At 44.6% G+C, this 23,527-nt stretch overlaps 4 protein-coding genes across 8 annotated transcripts in view; 1 reads left to right on the plus strand and 3 right to left on the minus strand.

The window, feature by feature from the left end:
* Window positions 1–14,444, minus strand: part of LOC143145350 (atrial natriuretic peptide receptor 1) — a 30,885-nt gene extending 16,441 nt beyond the window's left edge. Inside the window, exons 1-8 of one of the 2 annotated variants that reach the window (XM_076308655.1) lie at window positions 13,583–14,444; window positions 13,345–13,515; window positions 13,106–13,280; window positions 12,823–13,031; window positions 2,259–2,654; window positions 1,700–1,814; window positions 596–930; window positions 77–168 (exon numbers count right to left, since the gene is read on the minus strand). In XM_076308655.1, coding sequence (XP_076164770.1) covers window positions 77–168; window positions 596–930; window positions 1,700–1,814; window positions 2,259–2,654; window positions 12,823–13,031; window positions 13,106–13,280; window positions 13,345–13,515; window positions 13,583–13,802 — 1,713 coding nt within the window. In that variant the 5' untranslated portion in view covers window positions 13,803–14,444. The remainder of the gene's footprint in view (window positions 1–76; window positions 169–595; window positions 931–1,699; window positions 1,815–2,258; window positions 2,655–12,822; window positions 13,032–13,105; window positions 13,281–13,344; window positions 13,516–13,582) is intronic. The other variant, XM_076308654.1, reaches the window with a different exon arrangement.
* Window positions 14,445–16,014: 1,570 nt separating this feature from the next.
* LOC143145353 (DNA-directed primase/polymerase protein) lies at window positions 16,015–18,028 on the plus strand. The gene is made up of 4 exons (XM_076308661.1): window positions 16,015–16,547; window positions 16,627–17,417; window positions 17,515–17,766; window positions 17,852–18,028. The coding sequence occupies exons 1-3, from the start codon at window positions 16,233–16,235 to the stop codon at window positions 17,723–17,725; spliced, it is 1,317 nt and encodes a 438-aa protein (XP_076164776.1). The 5' UTR covers window positions 16,015–16,232; the 3' UTR covers window positions 17,726–17,766; window positions 17,852–18,028.
* Window positions 17,747–21,093, minus strand: LOC143145352 (stAR-related lipid transfer protein 7, mitochondrial). 3 transcript variants are annotated; one of them, XM_076308660.1, is made up of 8 exons: window positions 20,939–21,093; window positions 20,222–20,545; window positions 19,976–20,130; window positions 19,630–19,898; window positions 19,417–19,544; window positions 19,056–19,195; window positions 18,676–18,960; window positions 17,747–18,583 (listed from the first exon to the last, which is right to left on the minus strand). In XM_076308660.1, the coding sequence occupies exons 1-8, from the start codon at window positions 21,016–21,018 to the stop codon at window positions 18,579–18,581; spliced, it is 1,386 nt and encodes a 461-aa protein (XP_076164775.1). In that variant the 5' UTR covers window positions 21,019–21,093; the 3' UTR covers window positions 17,747–18,578. The 3 variants fall into 3 exon arrangements, with proteins under 3 accessions (XP_076164775.1, XP_076164774.1, XP_076164773.1); XM_076308659.1 differs by having other exon boundaries at window positions 17,747–18,960; window positions 19,630–19,895; XM_076308658.1 differs by having other exon boundaries at window positions 17,747–18,960.
* Window positions 21,094–21,272: 179 nt separating this feature from the next.
* Window positions 21,273–23,161, minus strand: LOC143145351 (uncharacterized). Of its 2 annotated transcripts, XM_076308657.1 has the most exons (4): window positions 22,981–23,161; window positions 22,621–22,911; window positions 21,594–22,495; window positions 21,273–21,527 (listed from the first exon to the last, which is right to left on the minus strand). In XM_076308657.1, exons 1-4 carry the CDS (start codon window positions 23,072–23,074, stop codon window positions 21,273–21,275), a joined length of 1,542 nt encoding a protein of 513 aa, XP_076164772.1. In that variant the 5' UTR covers window positions 23,075–23,161. The 2 variants fall into 2 exon arrangements, with proteins under 2 accessions (XP_076164772.1, XP_076164771.1); XM_076308656.1 differs by having other exon boundaries at window positions 21,273–22,495.
* Between the last annotated feature and the right edge of the window lie 366 nt (window positions 23,162–23,527).

Below are 23,527 nucleotides of genomic sequence, written 5' to 3' on the forward strand. Positions count from 1 at the left end.
ACAGAAACGACTCGGAATGATCGTCGAAAGGACGGACGCGCGTTTCCATCGACGATGAGCCCGCGAGATGCTTTACCTCGAACTTTGACGTCTCCGGGTTCATATCTAGGAGGGAATAGTCCGCTATTCGGTCCCCGTTCTCGTCGATGTTCACATCACCCGTTATACCTGCAAAATACCCAATAAACACCAAGGGCGATCTAGAGCACAGAGATCCACGTAGTTGCAAAAGAAACGTTAGGAGGCTCAACCCGATTAAAGATCGTTCGGTCCGCCCGTTATTCTTATTCTAACGCAATTGAGAAATTCTCGGATGTCGATCGCTCCGGTGTAGAACGTATCGTGGTTCAAGGATCCTGTTTACGTTCCGATACGATTAAAAAGTTTTCAGGTATCGGCCCCGCTAGTCGACGAAAAATTTGACGGTACGATCACGGTAACCGTAAGTAGAGAGTTTAACGGTCTATTTAACGGTAAGCTCGGAGCCCCTCGAGTGTGGGGAGACAACGCTTGAAAAAAGTTCTCAGGTGTTAGCTCTTGGAGCTAATTTACCCGATACTAAGCCCGGTACCGGAAAAAAGGGTTCTTCCGTTACCTTTGAAGCTCCTCCCCCACATTCGTCGGGTGAGATTACCCCCGTCCAAATTCACTTTCCCAGGGAGTCCGGGCAGGCTCTCTTTGAGCGCGAGGGCGTAAAGTAACACCGCGTCGTAAAACGCAGTGACGAACGTCGAGACCGAGCTGTTCCCGAACGTGAAGTTGTATTTACTCTGCGCGAGGGACTTCACTTCGCGCGAGAAGTTCAAGTACTCGAAATTATCCGGGGTACGGGCGGTCACAGTCAACAGTGCCTGATAGGCCTTCCTCGCTTTCTCGTTTCTCTCCTCCGTGTCCGTCTCCAATCGCCACGGATCCTTCGAGTTGTTGTCACTGAAACCAAGCAAGGGAGAGACATCGAGCAACATCGTGGTTACAATTTAGCCCCCCCCATACCCTCCCTCCTTCCTCCTCCCGAGTCGTCTTCGAATTACGCTCGTTGTTGGAAACCGACAACGTAACGTGTTCGTCGCTTTACGATAATTCGGGCGAGGCGGGGCGAGGCGAGACAAGGCGAGGGCGAGGGTGAGGGCGAGGGCGAGGCGAGGCGAGGAGAGGCGAGGCGAGGCGAGGCGAGGCGAGGCAAAGCGAAGCGAGGCGAGGCGAGGCGAAGCGAAGCGAGGCGAGTCAGGGAATTGCGGTTTGCGGCTTTCGATCGAATCAAAATTCGATCCGACGGGAAATCGAGGCAACGCCCTCGAACCCCCTCGTGCTTTAGGAAGCGAAGCCTCGATCGATTCGAGTACAGAGCGATTCTCCGGCTGGTTTATTCATTTATTTATCTTTCCGACGAAACGCGGTGAATAAAACGGGAGTGAGAAAAAAAATTTAAACGTACGATAAAAACGATAAAACTCACTTCGTGGGAAACGCATCCAACGAGGGAGTTTATCGAACGGATACCTTTTCGATGTTTTGTGTTTCATATTTTTGGAAATAGACCGTGACCGTGAGCTTTTTAAACGACACTCTACGCTTTTGGAAAATCGGTTCAAGGTTACCTTATTGTCGCCTTGGTGTACGTACGCAACGAAAGGAAAGATAATTGTGTTTTGGTATCGCGAAGACCCGTTTAAAATTTCGATAAACTCGATCCGCTTACCTGGACGAAAGCTCAATGGAGAAAAATACGTATTCACCGGAATCAACCATCCCGAGCTCCTCGGCGGCCAACAGAATCTCTCTAATAGTAGTCGAATTGGCGCACATCACTACGACTGAAACGAAGGAAAAGCTTGTTTGTCTCGTTTCACGAACTTGGAGTTAATTACCCTCCGAAACGATTCACCGGCCAACCGTCGTTAGGATCTATGCGATTCGCGTTACGTTCGAGATATTAAAGGTTCGTTTATCGTGTATTGTTTCACTGGACTCTCGTCGCACTATTTTCGAAGGTATTAACCTATATAACGTGACGTAACCATTTCGTATTTCCATTACATATCCGTTAATTGAAATTTGTCAGAAAAAAGTACTAAAGAGATATTAAGGAAGGAGCATCCCCGTCTCCTCCACTCCTCCCTTCCTCCTCTCCTCCTCCGTAAAGAAAAGATCCCGATGGTTCGTCGAGTAGTGCTGCGGAGCACTCGTCATTTTCGAAAGGATTACAGCGCGAGAAAGACGCGATAGAATATATTATCGCTCGAGTCGGCGGCACTTACTCCTGGCAGATTTTGAGACGAAAGCGAGCAAGTTCCTGTAATCCTCGACGGCGGTCGTTTCCTGGTTAAAGCTCCTGTGAACCGGCGTCTGGTTCAGAGCCGTGAAAACCGCCCCCAAGGTGAAATGGCACTCCGAGTTGCCGCGACTACTGGCCATCGCATGGTTATGATAAAGGAGCCCGGCTACCTTCCATCCGAATCGTCTCAACATGTGCCTGAGCGCCTCGCCCACCAAACGATGGGAACCCATCATCCTGGTCAACGTAGGATAGTGCTCCCCCTTGTATCGGAACGCCTCGGCCTGACCACCGGCCGTCAACACAGGTATACCCCACACACCAGCGTATCTAGCCACTGGGGCGATCACGTAATCGCACACAGGGCCCAAAAAGGCATCTGCGTTCAGAAACAATCCTCATGCGGCTATCCGAACGACGCGACCTCTACTGGGAGAGTTGCCAAGAGTCCATGGTAGACCTAACCCGTATCTAGTCGCAGGGAAAAGTCCTCCTCTGGCTACCTGGACCGCATAATTACCATCGAGAAAGTTTCCAAGAGTCTCCAAGAGTCTCCAAGAGTCTCCAAGAGTCCAAGGTAACTTGTACGTGTCCCGACGTATCTAGCCGCGAGATAGGGACGATCGTAGAATCGCAGACACGGGTCCTGGGAAGGTATCTGTCTTCGCAAAATATCCGCAACGCGATCAAATCCTCCTGTGACCATCTGGTCGTAAACGATCACTATTTGGAAAGCTGCCAAGAGTCCCCGATCGTCCAATGGCAGCCGAATTCTGATATCCACGGAACAACTAACCGAGCCTCGGTCCGAAAATATGCTCGTCACGCGCCCAGTCGCTTAATCCGACGATTCAATTTCATTGGGAACTTCCACCCTCCTTTTCACGGTATATCCTCCCCTCCTCGTTTCCTGTGTCTCGTCCCTACAGATTCTTCCAGATCCCTGTATCCCCGGGAGGAGCGATAATTTCGTCCGATTAAAACCGTGTCGTCTGGTTCGGCGGAAATTCGGATCACACCACTTCGAGGAGAGGAAGAGTTAATTCGAAGCCGGTGCGGAACCATCGACCCACGGAGATGCCGATCCGAGAACGATTCGAGGACGATTCGAGGAATGGCCGCGCACAGGCGTCGCGATCGATCCACGAGATGACATCGAGCTTATCGAGCTACCGAGCAGTATTTTCACAAAAAAGATAACGTTTATCTCGCTACGCCAGCCCGTAAATTGTACTCGAACTACTTTCCAAAGATTACCTTTCGAACGCTATCCGCGGGACACCGAGCTCGAAATTACACGCGAAAAAGAAGACGAGTCGCGTTGTCGTTGGTCGCGATATCCTCCTGGAAATATGACGCGTCGGGTGACCCAAGCTAGTAAACATCGCCGAAGCCCTGGATAAAAATCTCGACAAATGTACAGGGTGGACAACTCAACATCACCGAAACGAAGCAATATACTGTATTTTTCTTCAACTTTCACGGACTTTCACTTCAACGTTTCGAATCTCTTTTTCTTGTGTAAATTTGAAAAGTAGTCGAGGCTCGGCTTAAAAACCTTCTCGATAATCGAATACCATCGCTTCGAAGATTCCTCGAAATCCGACAACGCGACCTTAAATGCTTGGACACGATAAGAGATACACAAAGGATCCAGATATCCTCGCACCTTGTAGACCCTTCGAGTATCGTACGTGGTAAAGAAAAAAATTTTTATTCCTCCACCAGTCGTGCAAAAAACCGTGTATTTACGAGAGAACGCCGACAAAGGACGCGATTCTCAAAGAGAGTTGCTTCGTATTCGATCGGAAGCACCTACGTTCCGTCAACGAGTCCCTCGAAAATGGAGAATGCACCTTTCGAAGCGATCGTGCAATTCCTTTCGCAACAAAGAACAGTTTCTACCACTTCGAGCCTTTGAGTTTCGAGCGAACGTTTTCCGAGTCGAACGGAACACGCTAAGTGGATCCGACGAGGAATCTTTCTCAGACCCAACGCATACTTATTCGGATGCCAAGAGTGGGAAACCGTTTTAAATTATTTAAAACAAACGTGTCCTCGATGTAAACAAATTTTACCCCGACGATCGATGCAACGCTCGGACAATAATTGCCGAACGGTTCGTTCGCTTTTTTAAAGTTAAATTATAAACGATAGAATTAAACGAACCGGACTCGTATTTCGATCTCGCCGAGTGAAAATATTGGCTGGTTATTTTCTTTTAAATACAGCTACCAGTTTGAAATCTCGACACTACCGCAGCTCGTAATTTCGCTTTCTTTGTAAATAAAACTAGCCCAAAGAAAGAAAGGAATCGTATCGATGAAAGCTTGCGTATCAGGGAGAACCGCGCGAGACGAACGTAATGCTCGAATTCGAGCCAAAGGGTTACGAGAGCTTTTAATTTCTGATAAAGCAGTCGATCGAAGCAACGAATACGTCGAAACGGATATTTGCGATCGACAGAATCGGATACCGGACCGACTGATGACTCCCGTGTGTTTCGATCGTAGCCGCTTTACGGCCGACATTCGCGTAAACACAGACCAGCAGCACCGACTGCTATCTACGAAACGACGAACGCATCGAGCGGCGAAACTCGTCCACGGGAAAATTTACTTTCGACCGTACATCCTTGGAACGTCGTTCGATTCGTTTCCATTGAACGTTCGGACATTGTATCGGTCGCGATTACGGTACAACTCGAATCTCTGTGGGAAATTCCGTCTAGGAATTGCGATCGAAGGAACGAGCGTTAACGCGTTTCGCTGTCCACCGACACACGTTTATCGGCTTCGACTCGACGGATATCGACCGTGCGATTAATTCGAAAGCTTTTCCAAATCTGGGAAACCTGGACACGTCGTCGGGGGGACGATTCGCGTCGTGGAATATTTTTTGCCCGAAAAATTACATTTACTACTTTCTTTTATCGGCAATAATAATCGGTAATTCCTACTACTTTATTTCTGTATTTCTCTGCTCCGATTTTACGCTACAAAGTGACCCATTTTAATCTATACAAATGCAATTACCCCCGATACTGTTCGGTGCTCGAAAAATGTTTGAAACGAAACTCGCGAGGGGAAATAATTTAGCGTAATTAGTTCGCTAAAGGTGATACGAAGATCGGTCGTGTTGTTCTTTTTTCCCATAATAAAAGGAAAAAATCATTAGGTAATCGCGTTCGTTCATCGAAATGGGTCACCCTGTATGGTACGTGCCTCGCTAGCTTCTCTTCGTTCACTTTATTTTATACTTGTTCTTCGGTATTACGCGATTCATAGGTATTAGGGATATACACAATAATACTACTACTACTAATAATAATAATAATAATAATAATAATAATATTCCTTGCTGAACCGAAAGCGACGACGAAAGAAAATGTAAGATATGCCGTCTCGACTTTCCACCGTTGACTTTATTCCGTATTTATATCCTTTTATTATACAATTGTACCGAGGGGTTCTCTCTCCCGTGAATAATAAGAATAATATTCCCCGCACAGTCGAACGCGTCGTCGAAAGAAAAATTTGCATAGACCGTTCTAGGTTTTCACGGTTCGGTAATACGATAAAACGGGCGAGTTGGGGGGGGGGGGGCGATTTCGATTTCGACCGCGGTCTGGTAAACGTACGTACACTAACCCTCAAATATATTCGATCGTGACAAAAATTTTGATACATTTATATTTTCGCATTATCGTGTTTCTGAAAGAAATAAAGTATTATTTACTTTCGCGAAAAGGATAAAATTTCAGACGTTGCTAACTATTTAAAAATAGGGATTAAACTCCGTGTTGCGCGAAACGTGGTTACAGGGAATCGAAGCGAATACTTTCGAGCGGTGAACCTAACGTAGGTATTTTCCCAGGAGTGTCGGAGGTAAGCTTTTATCGCATTGTTTATGCAAGAGGCTGCTCGGAGGTTCGGAACCGGGGTTGTACGTCGCGTAAAAGGATTCGCGTTGGTTATACACGACGTAAAATTCCATGGAAAGGCATCAGCGAGAATAGAGCGTAGCGATTCCTCGTTTCGATGGAAGGAATCGGTTTGCGGGGGCAAAGCGACGCGTGCAAGCGTGGAAACACCAGAGGGGTGGGGACCATTCGGTTAATTCGCGGCGGGAGAGACGACGTTCTAACGACGCACGAGAGAACTAATTAAGCAGAATTGACGCAGATATTTAACCATCTCGAGGTTGAGGGCACAACGAGAAGAAGGGACGAGAAAAACTGGCGCGAAAGTCACGAGCCGGCCTTTGGTTGACTGACCGGCCAAGTCTCGACGTCGTTCCTCGCAGCTGCACGTCGACGACGACACATGACGTCAACGGTTCGCTACGTCTCCGTTCCTATTCCTATTCCGCGAGATGTTAACGACCAAACAAGCCTCGATTGACACGTTAAGCGCCCGTGTCCCATTCTGTTTACCTTATTCTTTATTACGCCGCGCGGTGCCCTCGAGCGACCGTTGTATCACCGCTCGCGGTAAAAAGTAACAATTCCAAAGAGGAGATTTGAAAAATCGATAAAACTAAGAGACCGGTAGTTAGCCAGTATTTATTGTAATTTTTTCTCGACGGATAGGCTAGTTTTCTCATTGCACCTCGCGAAACGAGAGTCGATCGACACTCGACGCGCGAAACCGCGACGAACGACGAACGACGAGTATCGAGCCAAAATCCCTCGTAGAAGCTCACCTGTCGTCGATCGACTCGATAACGTCCCCGATAAAACGATCGACGACCAGAGGCGAAAGAAAGAAACGATGACGTGCGCGCGTAAACAATTCTAATTATAGACGCCGATAAGAATCGTGTCTGTAAACGCGAACGATCACCGGCGACTTCCCGGCGAACTCGACGCTAGTTGGCACCGCTCGACCAAAGGGAAAAATGGTCCCGCGAGTTCGGTAACGCGATCCAGAGGATCCAGCGAGAGGATTCGCGCCAACGAACGACCCGATACCGTCTCCTTCGATTTTCCATTCGATCGAAAACGGATAACGGCGCGTAAAAGATTTCCGCGATTTACCTCGAGTCGTGGACACCGACGAGCGAACTTTGTAATACCGGGAAGCTTCTTTTTTTCCGCTCGAGCACACTCGACCAGAAAGAAAAGGAATATTGGGCCAAAAGAACGGGAGATAATGTGGTAAATTATGTCGCCTTTGCAACCCTACGCGTTGATCCAGCCCGATGCAAAACTCGAAGACCTTTGGAATCGAAGGTTCGATTCAATTCACTTCCCCGCGAATAGACGATAATCGGTTAGGGGTTTTTTACCGTGCTGTTCCAAGTGAAATTAATATCGTTGATAATTCCTTTCCTTTTCCTTTTTCGTAAATTGTGACATTCGATAAATTATTTTATTCTAAATTGCATAGCATCTGCGCAACAATCCCCGGTGAAATGCCACCTCGGTGTAGTTAACGTTAACGACCGTGTTCTTTTACCATTTGCATCGTTACATTTTCACCGTGATTTTCACCGTGATTTTCACCGTGCTCCAATTATCTAGAATCTTTTTAACGATTCGAGCATCGGAAAACGCTCTTTGCGTTCAAAATAAATATCATCGATAACAATATTTTTTTTCCAAATTTTTGCCTCCCTCCAACTTCTTTCAACGATCGAAACATCGAACCGTGGAAAAAACCGCACAAATTTTACGGACGGTTTCGTACGTCCGTAGAAACGTATAATTATATTAAGCGAGTTCCTCGCGCGACTAAAAGCAAACCTGCTCGTGCTGCGAGCAATTTCGAACGACGTTGCGCGATATCGCGAAACCATTAACCTTCCGATGTAACCACTCGCGTTAACTTGGACGCGTTTTGAGTTAATCTCGCGATATCGCGCAACGTCGTGCGAAAAATCGCTCGCACGTATCTACAAGGTGCCTCTTTCGATACCCTGTGCCCTCCTAAGAGTAAAAAAACGATACGAACACGGGCCCTGAGTATTGTCTCTTTCGTAAGAATATTCGCACAACTTCTTTCAGACGATACGATATCGATCGAATTTGGTCGTTCGCATCCGAAGAACCCTGTACAATTGTACCTTTACAAAAGCTGCGGCAAGTATTCGTCGAATCGGTTTCTCTGGTAAAAACGCGCGCTTCACGAATCCTTGAACGTATCTACAAACCTACCGAGGAAATAAATCTTGGAAGAAATCATTTTCTCGAGGGAAATTTGCCACCAGGTATCTTTAATTAATTGGAAATCGAACGATGCGTCGGTCGAATTCGTTTTACGATAAACGAATCGGGGCATCCGTTAGACGTTGTTGCGATCGAATGGAACAATCGCTGCGAATCTCGCGAATAAAACACTCGGTGCACCGCGCGTATCCTGAGAAGAACGTCGTGTCACCACCGAGATCCATTAATTCTTTCCGTTCGAGCGCGTCGCTCGGTGTAGAAGCTGGCGGTGACTTTCCGCTCAAACTCTGAGAGAATTAATGGGAATCGAGCAACGCGGAGGAATTCTCCTCGATCGAGGATACGTGTTTTCGATATATTGTTGAGAAAATGGAAAAAGATGAGCGAAGACAGCCGTAGAAAACGGTGAAGAAAAAGGGACGTTCCGTACAATCGATGTAGAAGCCAGAAGGAATGGGGGGCCTTCCTTCTCACAGAGGAGAAACGGACCACCTGTAACATTAATGTACGAACGGAAGCGAATAGGCGTCTCCCAACCGATACGGAAGAATTGTCCTCGACCAAGGTTACGCGCGTGATCCTGCGAAATTGGTAGCCCCCAACCCCCGGAGAAAGGGGACGAGACACTCCGAGAGGGTGCTAAAAATATAGAAAAAGGGAATTACTTGCCATTCGATCGGTGTAGAAGTCACCAACGACGAGACATCTTCTCGACCGAGGTTACGTTTTTCCGTAAAATCGGTCGCCCTCCTAGTCTATCTACCCCGACGAACGTAACAGGGGACCGAGAACGCGGAGAAAAGATTACGGTCTACCAAAGGTCCCCTTGGCAACGTGGAAGCGTTCTCCTCGAACGGGGGTATCCCCGAACCTTCGAAAAAAAAAAAAAAAAAAACACCGAGAAAAAGGGGGCCGAAAGTGTGGAGAAAAGAAGATGACCTGCCGTCCGGTTGATGTAAAAGTCAAACGCAGCCAAAGGTCCGTAGGTGCTGGAACATCGCGAGTCCCGATGTTCGACCTTTATGTTCCACCCTGGCAGAGGTCCCTTCGTCGAACTGACCGCCCTAACCGCCAGCAAAACAGCGGGCAGCACCCTAGGTAGACTCTGCTCGTGACGAGGATCACCTGGCGCTATCACGGCCAGCTTCACCGGCTCGTTGTTCAATGAGGGCGGTCGGCCCTCAATGCACTCTTTCGAGGACTCTATCGTCGTTGGGGTTCCCACTGTGGGGGTCGTCCCCGCGGTGGCACACATCGTCGTCAGGAGCAACGTCAACCTCATCGAGGCGTTGCCCCCCCGCCTCCACCAGTTTCCTCCTCGCGTCGGCATCCCTGATTCCCCCGATTCCCCCGGTTCTCCCAATTCTCCCGGTTCCCCTGCTCGAGTTCCGGTTCGAGTTCCTCCGCCCCCCATCGAGGATCAACGATCATTCCCAAGAAATCTCTCATCCCTCGTCGCGCTCGCGAGTCTACGCGCCGATTCCGCTCTCATTTTGCGAAGAATCTTCGTCGAATTTTGGAGTTTTGGAATCTGCTCAACTCCAGCAGAGGAGTTACCATCTACGGAGTGGTTCCGGATCGAAGGAAACGACTCTCGCAAGGGAAATACTTTCCTCCCTTCCGTTTTGAAGATTTATACGTAGGAAGTGTACCGATGAAAGGCGAGGCGGCAAACTCTCCCCTCGAGGATAAATGGAGCGCGAGGTAGCCTCAAAGATGGCTCGAAATTCCAAGGTTCGCAAACGAGCAATTAGTCGATCACGGTGCCCGTACTATTTACCCGATAGGTAACCAAAGTTCCAAAAGAGCCGATACATCACTCTCCGTCGCGCAAAGGTGAAGTTGCCCGTTAGGAAGCTTGCTCGTCGCGTAAATTACGTCGAATCGGAAAATGGTCGTTCAAGGGAAAGAAAATTCGCAAAGAAAGTAAGAAAATCCTCGAAAACGCGCACCTTCGAAACGAACCGTCGGGAGGACGTTCACGCGGCACTTTTAACTCTACGGAGGTCGCGGTGGATTCCACGGATAGGTGGAAAATCTTTTTGCAAATAATTTTCCGAATAGAATAGCTGAAATACGATATATAGTACGATATACTATCTCCGTATCATCGTTATCGTCATCGTTCGAGACAACGCAACACGTAAATATTTCTCCAAACGTAGCAATTGTTTTATTTTCATTTCGGCTCGCGATATATTCTCGGACAATTGGAAATTAAGAATAGTCTATTTCGATATGAAATTCGAGGTTATTTTTCTCTGGAAAAATGAACACCGTGGCACAGATTTTCAATAACCGATCGTCGGGAAAGCTTCAGGACCTCCGTAGAGTCGATTCGCGAGCTAGAGTTCGACGGCGTCGAGTCATTTTTCCGAGATACTCGGCAGATCTCTCGATTCGTTGGATCACGTGGGAGCCGGCTCGGAGGAATCGTCGAAACTCGTTGCTTTCGAAATCGAAGAGAATCGCGCGAGTTTTCGTCTCGTGTTCGTCTCGTGTTCGTCTCGTGTTCGTCTCGTTTTCGAAAAAACGAAGCGTATCCCGCGTCCGAAGCGAGCGAGCGAGCTCGGGGCGCGCGATTGAAACTGAGGCGACTCGAGCGCACCAGAGGAAGCTGCCCGCTCGGAATCGCCGCCCGATGCCAGACCGATCCTCCTCTTCCTTTTCATCCAGCTGGCAATGGTCCTTCTGTCCTTCTCTGGCGTCGACCACACGTTCAGGAGAAGGTCTGCGCGTACACGTTTCCGCGTCGATCACACCGATAGCTGCGAGAGCAACGCATGCGTCCCCGATCTTCGCACGCCCTCCGCGTTCTACCTACCGCGAGATATTTCCCTCGGCTTCGGGTTATCGCGTCGAATCGCCCTTCTCTCACCACCTAACCGATTTATCCCCCTAGCCACAATTTGGAGGATCACCGGAACAAAAGTACCGTCGAACTCCTCGATCGACATCGATGTAATTGATATTACACGATACACGCGTGCAAACTTTTTAATTATAATTTACCAAACTGTCAACAGAAGGCTCAAAGTTCCCCGTTTCCCCGCGATTTTCCTTTCACTCGCTACAACGAAGCGAAATTATTTCGCAATTGAACGCAGACGCTGGTTAACGAGGGAAGGTAGCGGGGCCCGACTTACCGACAGTGCGGATTCCCGGTGCAGGTTACCGACCGGAGGTATTCCCCGTTGTCGGCTCGAAAGCGCGGCGTTTCAACCTTACGAATTCTCCGTTAACGAATCGCCGGGAAAAGATTCCCTAATCGGAAATAACGATCGTCGCGCGGAAATTTTCATCTACAGGGAAGATGCGACGGTAGAGTCGATTCAAAGTGGAATTATCCTTGTTACGGATAATCCTTGTTTGCAGAGACATCGATCGCAGGTATATATTTTCGCGCATTCGTTAACGAAACGTATAAATATAGCATTTGCGACGCGCTCGGAACGCAACCGTTACGACCGAGCGAGAGCAATAATAGAAATGCCACGACCAGACGATAACGCCTACCGATAACGCGAAACAATGCGATAAGGTTTGCCTCTAATTGATACGGGCAATTAGACGAACGTCGAACGTAAACCGTCCTTTCCTCGCCGAAAGGGAATCTCGAAACAATTTTTCATTTTGCACATTTATTTTACGATAAGGTGGGCGAATGGGTGGGCAGAGGAAAGGGGAGACGCGCGCGCGACTAGATAGAGGAACAAATGGGAAGGGGACAGGGGGATGTTAAAAGCCGAGAACGACGCTCAACGTGATTGATACCCTTAATGTGGACGCGTGTACACACCCGACGCCCACACAGGGATCCACCGCCACCGTGTACGACGCTTTCGTTAAATTTGCCAAGCAATATTCAATGTCCCCCTTTTAACGTCGTCTCGATTAACCCCGAGCGACGATAATCAAATGTTACGGCTCCGATAAAAACCCGAGCGAATCGGGTTTCCCATCTCGATTGCCGATACACGCGCGATACGACACCGGATGCGTTTAGAATAAAATTTTCGCTCGTGTTCCAACGGACGACTCGCGCGTTTCGGAAAATTTGGACAAATGGGCGTCGCAACGAGAATCATTTTCGAGCCAATACTCCACGGGCGGGGGGGAAAAAGAACGTCGAGCGACCGATGAACGTAACAGCGAACGTAACGGTGTCCATCGAAAGGAGGAAAAAACCGCGTGAGAATAGCGATTATCTCACGCGAACGGGAGGGGATGGAGGGGCGATCTTGGTCGTGTTCGTCGTCGTCGTCAATAACGGCGTAAATGCGTTCGTGAAAATACGGAACGACGGTTGGTCGGCGTAACTTGTCCAAGTCGTGGTTCGAAAATAGACGGACCGAAGATAGAAAAATGGGCAACTCACCACCGTACCAGTTGCCCACGTGATCGCGTAACGCCTCTGGATAATCTCCGACCACGGTTGTTTCGACATCAAACGTACCGAACGCGAAATTCGGCTGCTTCTTCACGAATTCCACCATGGACTTCATCATCAGTTGACAGGTGTGTCTGCCGGCGACCTGACTCTGCCCGTTGGTTGCATAAACCAGATGCACTTTCCTCCACTCGTAGCTAACCCGCAAAAAAAAAAGGGAATCGTTAAAACCGTGGCTAGCCGGTTCAATCCGAGACAGTGTTGTACGCACTGGTTCATCAGACCGACAAAGAAGTTGGCCAAGTCCCTGAACGCTAGACTCCCTATTCTCGTGGTCATGAAGTACTCGTCCTTGCACTCGGTCTTCTTCTCCGTAAAGTCGAAGGTGAACCCACCTGTGGTGATCAACGGGGCGCCGAAGAACTTTACCACTCGGCCCACCGCCGCTGAAAGAACGAAGAATCGCGTAGGTAACGAAATCGCCTTGACAAGTCCCAAAGGACTGCTTACCCACGCAATAATCGCACGCAGGTCCCAGGAAGAGATGAACACAGCTCGAGAAGCTGTCAATGGCGGCTATCTGTGCGTACATCGCGTCACAGTGATCGTCCTGAGGGAGGAACTTTAGTCTCAGCCAGGAGGGTAGCAGACCTCGGGATTGTACTTCGAGGAGAGCCAGATCTATGGGGAAAAAACTAAATAAATTAGATCGAAGGAGTTACCAAAAGACGAAAGACTGTAGACTCACCTAGAACCGGCAGCACCTTGGGCAAAGAGATGTCAAAGTTGGCGTTCAACGGTAGGAGTACAGCGATCCTCAACTCGCAGGACATAACGCCGTACCGGTTCTTCTTGCACAAGGCCTCGCAACCCCGTGGCAAGTGCACGTCCCGACAGGTCACCTCGCCCTTCAACGGGCACACGCACCACGCGAGCCAAAACAGAACAATCCAGTGATTGGTACCCATGTATACGCGGGTCGCAACCTCTCGTTCCCTTCCACTCCCTTGCCGAGGTTTCTTTTCTTTTCTTTTCTTTGCTTTTCTTTGCTTTTCTTTTCTTTTTTTCTCAAACGAGACCAACTTTCCAACGCCTCGAACTTCTCGACGACGTGTCGCTCGCTTCTGACCGGGTAGCGGCCACCGGGACGCGTCGCGACGACCCAAGCGTCGCCACGTCCATTTTCCTTTCGATCCACCCGATATGCCCGCCCCGACTGTGCCCCGACGCCTATTTAACGCGCCAACGAAAATCGACGTGTTCAAACAACAAAAAAAACGAATCACGACGAGAAACGCGATTCGCCGCGAAACGAATGCATATCTAACCGCGATACGCGTAGCAGATCTTTCGTTAAGACGCGCCAGATAACTATTCTTAGAAATAGTAGCACTCCAAGTTACACGCGCTTAACGCGGGCTAAATGGCCGCGCTATTCCTTTCGAGGCGGTTCGTCGACCACCTGGAACATTTGCGAGATCCTCGTAAAGGAGGGATCGAAAGGGAAAACCGATCGAATAACGGCCACCCGTTTGGTAGTTTCGTCTGTTACCAAGGTTCCGAGCAAAATCAGCGAAAAAAATATGGTGGGCGTGAGAGCGGAAGGGAAGCGCGACACTGGGATCGAAAAGTGTACTGACACTTCGTTCGATGATCTTGAGCCATAATACCCGCTCACAAACACGTAAGTAGACTTCTCGTTGGCTCGTGTCGCGTTATCGCTGATTTTCTATCGCATCGATTGATAATAGCTATCGAGAACCTTGTCGCGCTTACCTGTCTCCTCCCGCTTCTTCTTTGAACGCCTCTCGGCTTATTATTCTAACGGTTCTCGGTCTCCGTACACGCAGGCACCGTGGAATCCCTCGAGGTTCCTTTTTCGAAAGGATTCCCCGCGCTTTCATAATCGATCGCCACCTGTCTTTATCCCTTTCTTCGTTTCGTTGCTCCATATCTACGCCGATGCTTTTTCCTCGTCGACGACGAATTAATCGGCCGCGTGCTAATTGACTTCGATTTTCGAAGCTCCCGATACCGTACGTGTCACCGACCGTTCGTCGAACCAACCGTTGAAAAGTAACGGAAATTTCTACTTGTCGAGCCGAGGTGATTGTCTAGCACTTTGCAAAGCTCTCCTTTTTCCGTTTTCCGTTTCCCGTTTCCCGTTTTCCGTTTCTATGATCCGATGTAACGAGGACGACAACCACGGTGACTCTGAAACCATAACGCGGCGACTTGACTTTCAAACTTTCTGAAATTACGACCCTTAATGTTTACGTGACGCATTCGTGTCTGTCGATATACCGTCAAAACGGAAACTAACCTAGAAACAGAAGAGAACAGAATTTACGCGGTTACTTATCGATAGCGGCCAAGTTTAGAATTAGTTGTACAAAACATTTTGTAAAATTATCGAGAATTAGTAAATCGATCATAAATCCCGATAAGACCTTTCGAGTTTTTCTGCTTTATCGACCGATGGGACTTGACCAACTGTTAAGATAACTATCGTTTTGAAAATATTCTTAGTTTCGTGTTACCAACATGTTTCGAAGCTGGTAAGTTCGATAAAATTGCAAACGCAGAGTACGCTGTAAAGCCAAAGATTTTATCCAAGTCGATATTTCGATTCCCATACACCGACTCCCGACAAAATGAAAAACATCTTCTTTCCAATCGATCGATTATCATTGGTCTTCGTTATTACACATTCTTCTTACATTAACTTTACGATCGTGCTTATTTGGAAAATTGTTTAACTTGATTTCTAGCTGAAATTAAATTAAATCCTATCTATCCCCTTAAATATGAGAATAGATATAAGTATGAAAAAAAAAAACTATATCATTTTACTGTCCATTTTCTTCGTAAGTGCAAATTAGCTACAAATGTTCAATATTTAATCGACACTCGTCAGAAGAAAACAAAAAACAGGGACAATGATTTAACCAGTGTACTCACCAGACAAGACGTCGTCTATGGTATTAATAGATTACTTAAATTAAAAGAACTCTGTACAATAGAGAATTAGTGTTTTTAGGAATTTAAATTAACGATTTTGTCACTTACATACGTTTCGTAACACCCAATGCGTACATAGTACTTTAATGCTACCGAATCGATTGGCGTGTTGATCTCTCTTTGAAACGGTTAATCTCGATTTACTTGTATTTTGCAAACCGAAGTATTACTCGATTAACGTTTACTTAAACAAGATATTCGATCGTTGATGTTCGGTCCTTGGATGTTGTTCTTAAATTATTTATACTTGAGCAATAATTACCAAAGTGTTTCATTTTGTTAAGAATCGTCAGTTCGCGTATCTACTTTGGCGCGAAACGAAGCAACTGTTCCACGTGAACGTTCAATACGCCATTGTTAGATACCAATCTGACAAAATGAACGGTTGCAGTGCAGACAAATTTTATGGATACCCGGCGATTATAAAGAAAAAATCAGTTTTTAAACCATCCTGGATAAAAGTATCTCGAAGAATGCCATCGCACATTCTAGGACCGCCAAATTTTTGGAAAGAATTTAGCAAACAAGCGGAAGCTCTTGTCACAGCTTTCGAAGAAAGTAATGATTCCGATGTTTTTTGTACTTTTGTTTATCAAGGGGATAATGGTTATCGTAAATTTGTGGTAGCTCATCCCGAAATGTATTGGTGGCATTATGAGCATCGACCAGCGGAAAAAAGATGCTCTTACGAGGTACGTTTTCTCCAACATCGATTTCTTGTATTTAACGGTAAACAGCTCGATAATATTTAACAAATTTTGAACTACATAGGTAATTCCAGAAAATTCTCCTTGCCGATTATATCTGGATTTAGAATACTCGATCGAATTAAATCCAGAAAACGATGGTCCTTCTATGACGAATACAATAATTCATGTATTTAATGCGTATCTGCTTACGCATTGGCATTTACCTTGCACTATAAATAATGTGCTCAACTTGGATTCGACTACCACTGAAAAATTTAGCAGACATATTGTATTTAATATAAAGAACGTAGCATTTAAAAACAATTATCATGTTGGTAGATTGGTAAAATCTATATGTAAAGATATCTCGGATTACGTTTTCTTAAAAGAGACAAAGCACGAAGTTTTAAATTCTTTCGACAAAATAGAACTTGAAAAGTTATTTGTCGTAACAAAAAAAGGTAGAAGATTGTTCATCGATACTGCTGTTTATACCACAAACAGACATTTTAGAATATATAAATCTACCAAGTGGGGAAAACGATCCAATTTGATATTGTCGAAGGATTGCAAATATATTCCTTCTACTTTGCACGAGGATAAAGAGTTAAACATATTTCTAGATTCGTTGATATCTTATTTCGTTACCAAAAGCGATTTAACGTTACTGGAATACTTTGCAAACGATACGGTAGAAGCAAAATGTTTCAACAAAGAGACATCGCGATATAAAAATTGCAAGTCCAATGGGTGTAATTCGCAATATTCAATATTAGATAAATATATTTGCAATTTAGTAAATCCTGGAAAAATACGTTTATGTAAATTTCTCGCTTCTGTAAAAATGTTAGTCTATGAAACTTCTGGATACAGGTATTCTTATTTGTTAAATACACTTGTTAAATACACGTGATCGAATACAAGTAATGAAATATACAGCTGAGAGTAACATTTGCACTTTAATCTATAGATATTGCGAAAATATTGGTAGATGTCATAAAAGTAACAATGTTTCTTTAATTGTGGACTTGAAAAATAAAATGTTATACCAAAAATGCCACGACGAAGATTGCTTGGGTTTTACATCTCGACCAAAGTGCTTACCAGAAGAAGTTTGCTTCGAAATTGACGAAGAAGGAGATACGTTCATAAGTTATGCTGTCGTAACAGAGGATACATAGTGCAGGACACTTACATTTTTTTGTAAAAATTGTTTATTAAGGTAGAAATAACATTGATAAATTTTTTTAGTTTAGAAACACACATACACAAGAATAAATTTCGAATAAATGTATGTATTATTTCAGGTAGTCCGTAGGTGGCTTTTCCCCCATAGTATCTCCCAACATTGCCTTACAAAGTGTATAATTTTAAAACGGTAAATGAGACTCAGCTGTTTTCGAGATTTTAGAGTATAAAATCATTGTGCAATATCGTAAATGTTTGATAATGTACCAATATAAACTTGTATCGTAGTAAACAGATTATTTGTATATTATTTACATGTTAATTAAGAAAGTTATTTTATGTCAGTGTAAGTAGTAATTTCGTACATCTATATGTATACTAACTCAGTTTTTCATGTTTTATACATCTATTTATATTTATACTACAGTTAAATGTACATATGAAACAAAATATTTTGATTTATACAATTCTGATATTTTATTGTGTAGCAAAACGTCCCACACGGTGTGAAATCAAATTACCTTACAATTTCCTCCAATTGAAAATTAATTATATATCTTTTCATAACTTGCGACAACTATTTCGAAAACGATGCAGATAAAATTGAGCATGAATGTAATCAGTCTTATAGTTTTCTTTAATAGGATTTCACATTGAAAAGTAAAGTGCCATATGGTAGTTCTTAATTTTCTTCGTTCGACTTTGGTAAAGGTACACGTTCACTTCGTACATGTTTATAGAGACGTAATGCGGTGAAATGTATCAATATGGGTAAGTATGTCCGATATCCCCTTAATCGCATGTGTAGTTAAGTTACTGATCTGTCTAGCCAGGGTCGTGTTAAAATCACTCTATCGGCAAAAAACCAATTTCTTTACTTCAAACACTGTAAATTGCACTAGTCACGCAAATAATTTGGTAAAGAAGAAATAATCTAGTAAACCTCTGCCTTCCTCAGTTGAGTTTGTACTATCGTTATTATCTTGGTTCATATTATCTTCTACTTGTTGGTTGTCCTCAAATTTTAGTATTTCGGTATTATATCCATTCATCATTTCGTTTCTTCCCGAATTTTGCGTATTACTATTTAGAATCTTATCTTCGGTGACACCTTTGTCTTTTAAAGGAACGTAATTCGTGTCAGACGTATCTAAACTTTGTTTCATAATTTTATAACTTTGATAATTCCTCGATGCTTCGCGCATACGCACTAAGAAGTCTGGTAAACCTGGTGTTTACAAATATAAGCACAGAATGTGAACTTCATAATAGAATAGAATATAATTCATTTCTAATCGTGTTTCGTATGGGAATAACACCTACCTGACATCGCGACCCACGCGGTAACCGCGGATGGAATATTTACACCAGGATCGTCAAAGTAGGTCAACCCAAACTCAATGCCTGGCTGGTGCAATTCTGTATAAGGCCTTATCACCATGTACGACCAATAGGTTGTGACTCTGTTATGTACACACTTGAAATTATTCATTGATAATGGAGAATCTTAGATTCTCCTATTTTCATATTTAATTCTGGGAGTCCAAATACTTATCGAACTAGGTCATTCCATAATGAAATACCAAACTAGAAAAGATCGATCGACCAACTTAACAATATCGCAGTTTCTCGTATGCTACCTGCACTGTTCAAAGTTACGAGTATTATCAAATATTCATGATACCTGTATATTCCTGGTTTAGAAGGGGCACTAGGATGATCCGTTACTTTACTGATGATAATTATCAACCGTTTCTCTTTGTCCACTACCCATCTCCGTTGAAACACATAATCTCTATTTGCAAACAGTTTCTACAAATGTAATATTGAACGTTAAAATTTCGATTACGATTAGTTACTTTGTCAATGTTTTTAATAAGGAGCAATTCTCGCCTACAGGCCATATCGTTTCCCAATATATAACATCGGAATGGTTATCGTCGGACGTTTGCGAGGCTGGATCAGTATCTATAATTTTCAATTCACGAGCGGTTCGATCCCATTCTTTCCTATAGTCAACATCTATTTGCGCTTGTAAAAAGTCCTCTGCGGTTACGTCCGCAAACGAACCGTACACTTTATACGCGAATAGCCCTCCACCGTTTGGTTCTTCTCTTCTCCATATCAACATATCTTCTCGTTCGATGTACGGTTTCCATCCATCTGCTGAAGTTAAGAGAAAAAATGATACTTGTAAATGCTTTAAGTAACATTTAAAGAACGTTCAACGAATCGTTACGTACGATCTTGATTGGAAGTGGCTTTACATTTATTATCGTGACACGTACAATACTTTACTCCTGGTTGTTGTACGTCGATAACAATTCTTAAATGACATTTTGCACAAACAACCGTCGACTCTCTCAATCTGTAAATTCCTTCAATCTCCTTCTTGTAACTAATACAAATTTTTATTAGATAACAGTCAAAAATAAAACAATGACTAGTCACTGGTACCCGATAGAGGAAACAAGAGTTAGTTTGCTCACCCATTTAATTCATCCTCACTTATCCGTTCGCGCTCCCAATTATACATTGTAATGCCAATACTACTCATTAAAAAATGTCTACTATTTTTTAACATCCGATTTCTCCAGGATTTTATAAATTCCTTAAGCGCTACCTCGTCCCATATTCGACTGTACAAATGAAATATTTGCAGGCTTCTTCTTATGCGCTGTGCGACGATAAATTCAAACTGTTTGGTACAAGCTTCGGCTATTTGCCCACTTTGTTCTTTCAGCCAGTGGTTCATTCTTTGGCGACATTCGCGAAATTTTCCATAATTTTCGCACTGCCTAAATAAGGCTAACCTAGTTCCGTTTTGAACATAATTTGTATTAAATCGCTTCAGTAATAAGCTAGACAATTGTACCGCATACATCGTTAATTTCTTCTTCGCTTTATAGCGTTTTGATAGCTTTATCACCAGTAAAGCATAAATAAAGCTGCGATTCTAATTACATAAATTTCTTAGAAAATCTTGAGAAATTGCTTTATAGGTTAGTTACCGTCGATTCGACTTATAAATTATACGAAAAGCGTTACTTTTACTTATCTCGAGAATTATTTCAGCAAAGTATCTGCATGTTTTGTTAAAAGAATTATGTGTTATTTAATAAATGACTTTGTTATTAGATCGGGAAGTTAAACGTAAACGTATTCGGAAACCTATCGTCGTAACACATGTTCGGGAATATCGATACCTTATAGTCGACGCTACAGCCTCTATATGCACGCAAGCGTTCAATATTTTTATTCGATGCTTCGATATATTTTTTTTCATTGAATACAAATTTACACACAAAAACAACAACGTTTTTATTTTTCTTAGATACACAGAAATATTTAAATAAACTCGAGCAATATATCAATTCCTCGGAAAGATCGATGTATCGATTGCTCGAATATACTCCAAAGTTTGCGTTCGATATTCGAACGTACGAAAAACCCTGCGAGTTTACGAAAACAGATTCTTTACGGTTCTAGTATTTCGAAGACACGGCATGGCTCAAATATTTAAAAAAAAGAAAGGAAACATTATATTTCTTCCACTATCTGGGAGTTTTCTTCGAATTCGATTGTCACCGGTTTACCAGCACAGAACGAGGACAAGATTAAATTCGTGCATTTCTTCCAATCTGGCGCAAATATATGATCGCGTGGACATTTGAACACGTATCCCTCGAGAAATCCGTTTTCGTTGCGCTTGCACTTCACGTAATGGCTCGAACAATTTTCACTGAAAGGAAACCGTCCCTCTTCTGGACACAACGGGGTATTCGGAGCTTCTAGCTGAAAAAAGAAACCCTCCATCAGATGGTAAACGCATACGATCAACTTGTCGTCGAATCTCCTTACCAGTCCCGAGAATTGGTGGGCTCCGTTTCGTTCGAAATTCACGCAATCGTGTCTCCACTGGCCTATCGTGTACGTCGTGCATTGGACGCGTTCCTCGTCGAAAGACGTGTTTTCCGGGCACAACAACGGCAAAAATTTCATCTCCAAGATATCGCTACTGATGCATTGATAAAACATGTTGCAGTACTTTGGATGCCGGCGGAAACCGGTCGGACAAATCATGGCCATTTGATTCGCAGTTAAGTTACCGACGGGACAATATTCAATTGCGGAGCTATCGAACAAAATATGCGAACCGAGTGGAAAACTATACTTAGGTACGTACTGTCTGTGTACGCACGTCAGCTGCTTGATCGTGACACGAAAATTGCACGTTTTCAAACTATCGTCCCAAACGGTGCCGCGTGGGCATGCAAAGTCATATCTGACGAATCCACGTCCGATCAGGACGCATCTATAAAACTTGGAACAGTCTTCCGAAACGCCGAAGAAACCTTCGTAGAAGCATTCTGTATTTTTATATTTCACCTCGTATTGCTCGTATTCGCTCGATGCGAGAGTCTTCGAGTCGATGGATGTTTCTCGGTCGATTTGTCCGATCGAAGTGCCATCGGTTTCACGAAACGTCGTGGTCGTATCGATCGCGTTTGCATCTTCGTCGGTAGATTCATCGAGCGACCACCATTCGATCGATCGTTTACTGCCCGAAAAAAGCTCGTTCAATGTCGAGGCTGATGTCTCTTCGTACTCGTCTTCTCGATCGGTGCTGGTAGTTGTTTCGGTCGTTTGTTCGGTTATCAACAGCGATGGGAGAGTTGTCCGCTCGGGTACGGATTCCGTAGCCTTTCGTCGAGGTTGCGAGGTATCCGACTGAGTTACCATTTCGGTGGTTGCCTTTTCAGCTAGAAACGTTATTTAGGCGAACATTCAATTTTCCATCGTGTAGATCGATTTTAGGGTTTAGGTGCTTTCGACTAGGACTCGTTACACTTTGTTGGACTAAGAAATAAGTAATTGGCGCGGCTACCTTGGTCGATGGTCGTGAATCGATCCCATTTCCCCCCGCATTTCAGACGGTCGCTTTCCTCGGGCATCACGCAGCTTCTTTTCTCACTCGAGTAGACGCGTTTCCCGTTGCATCGATAAGCGAATCGAAACAGATGTTCGCCCACCAACTCCGTGCATTTGTAATAATACGTGCAGTGGTACGGGTCCGGGAAATATCCTGGCTTGTTACAAACGAACCCACCGGTTCTCCAGTATTGCCAAAACGGCACGGGAGAAGAATACGGCAGCATCTTCTCTATTTGTCGTTCCACTGAAACAACATCGTCACTCGCCGATGTCACTTCTCTTTTTCATTTATTCGCATCGTTTGAATCCTTACCGTGACCGAATAATCCCCTTTGGTCGCGTCGAACGTCGGAACAGACGTCGACGACCATCGTCAACGCGCTCAGAATCCACACGTATTTTCGCATTCTCAACGAGTACGAGTATTCTCTCTCTCTCTCGAAAAGAAATGCGCGCGGAACGAATTAAAGCACGGTGTATATATTCTTCGAGGGGCGTCGATTTTTCTACAAGAAATCCCCACCCCCCACCCCCGTTTACTTACCTGTGTAAAGAGAAACGAACAAGTTCGTCGAACAATCGAGCAACGACAGAGTTTCGACGAAATATATACGTTCGCGAGATCGTTAACACTTTTATTGTACACTCTTGTATAAGCTCTTATAGATTAATTAAAAATTTAACGATCGCAGCACCGATTGGATCGTTTTGTCGTTTCGCTCGAAACAGCGAATCTACAGGGTGTCCTGGCTTGTTCTCGACGAACTGCTTAGACTTCATTTGGACGAAAAAATGAGAAAAAAATATTGTACAAAATTTGGCAATATACCTTACAACTTTATTACAGAATTATAACCAAA

The sequence above is a fragment of the Ptiloglossa arizonensis genome, chromosome 4, assembly GCF_051014685.1.
Source record: "Ptiloglossa arizonensis isolate GNS036 chromosome 4, iyPtiAriz1_principal, whole genome shotgun sequence".
NCBI lineage: Eukaryota > Metazoa > Arthropoda > Insecta > Hymenoptera > Colletidae > Ptiloglossa > Ptiloglossa arizonensis.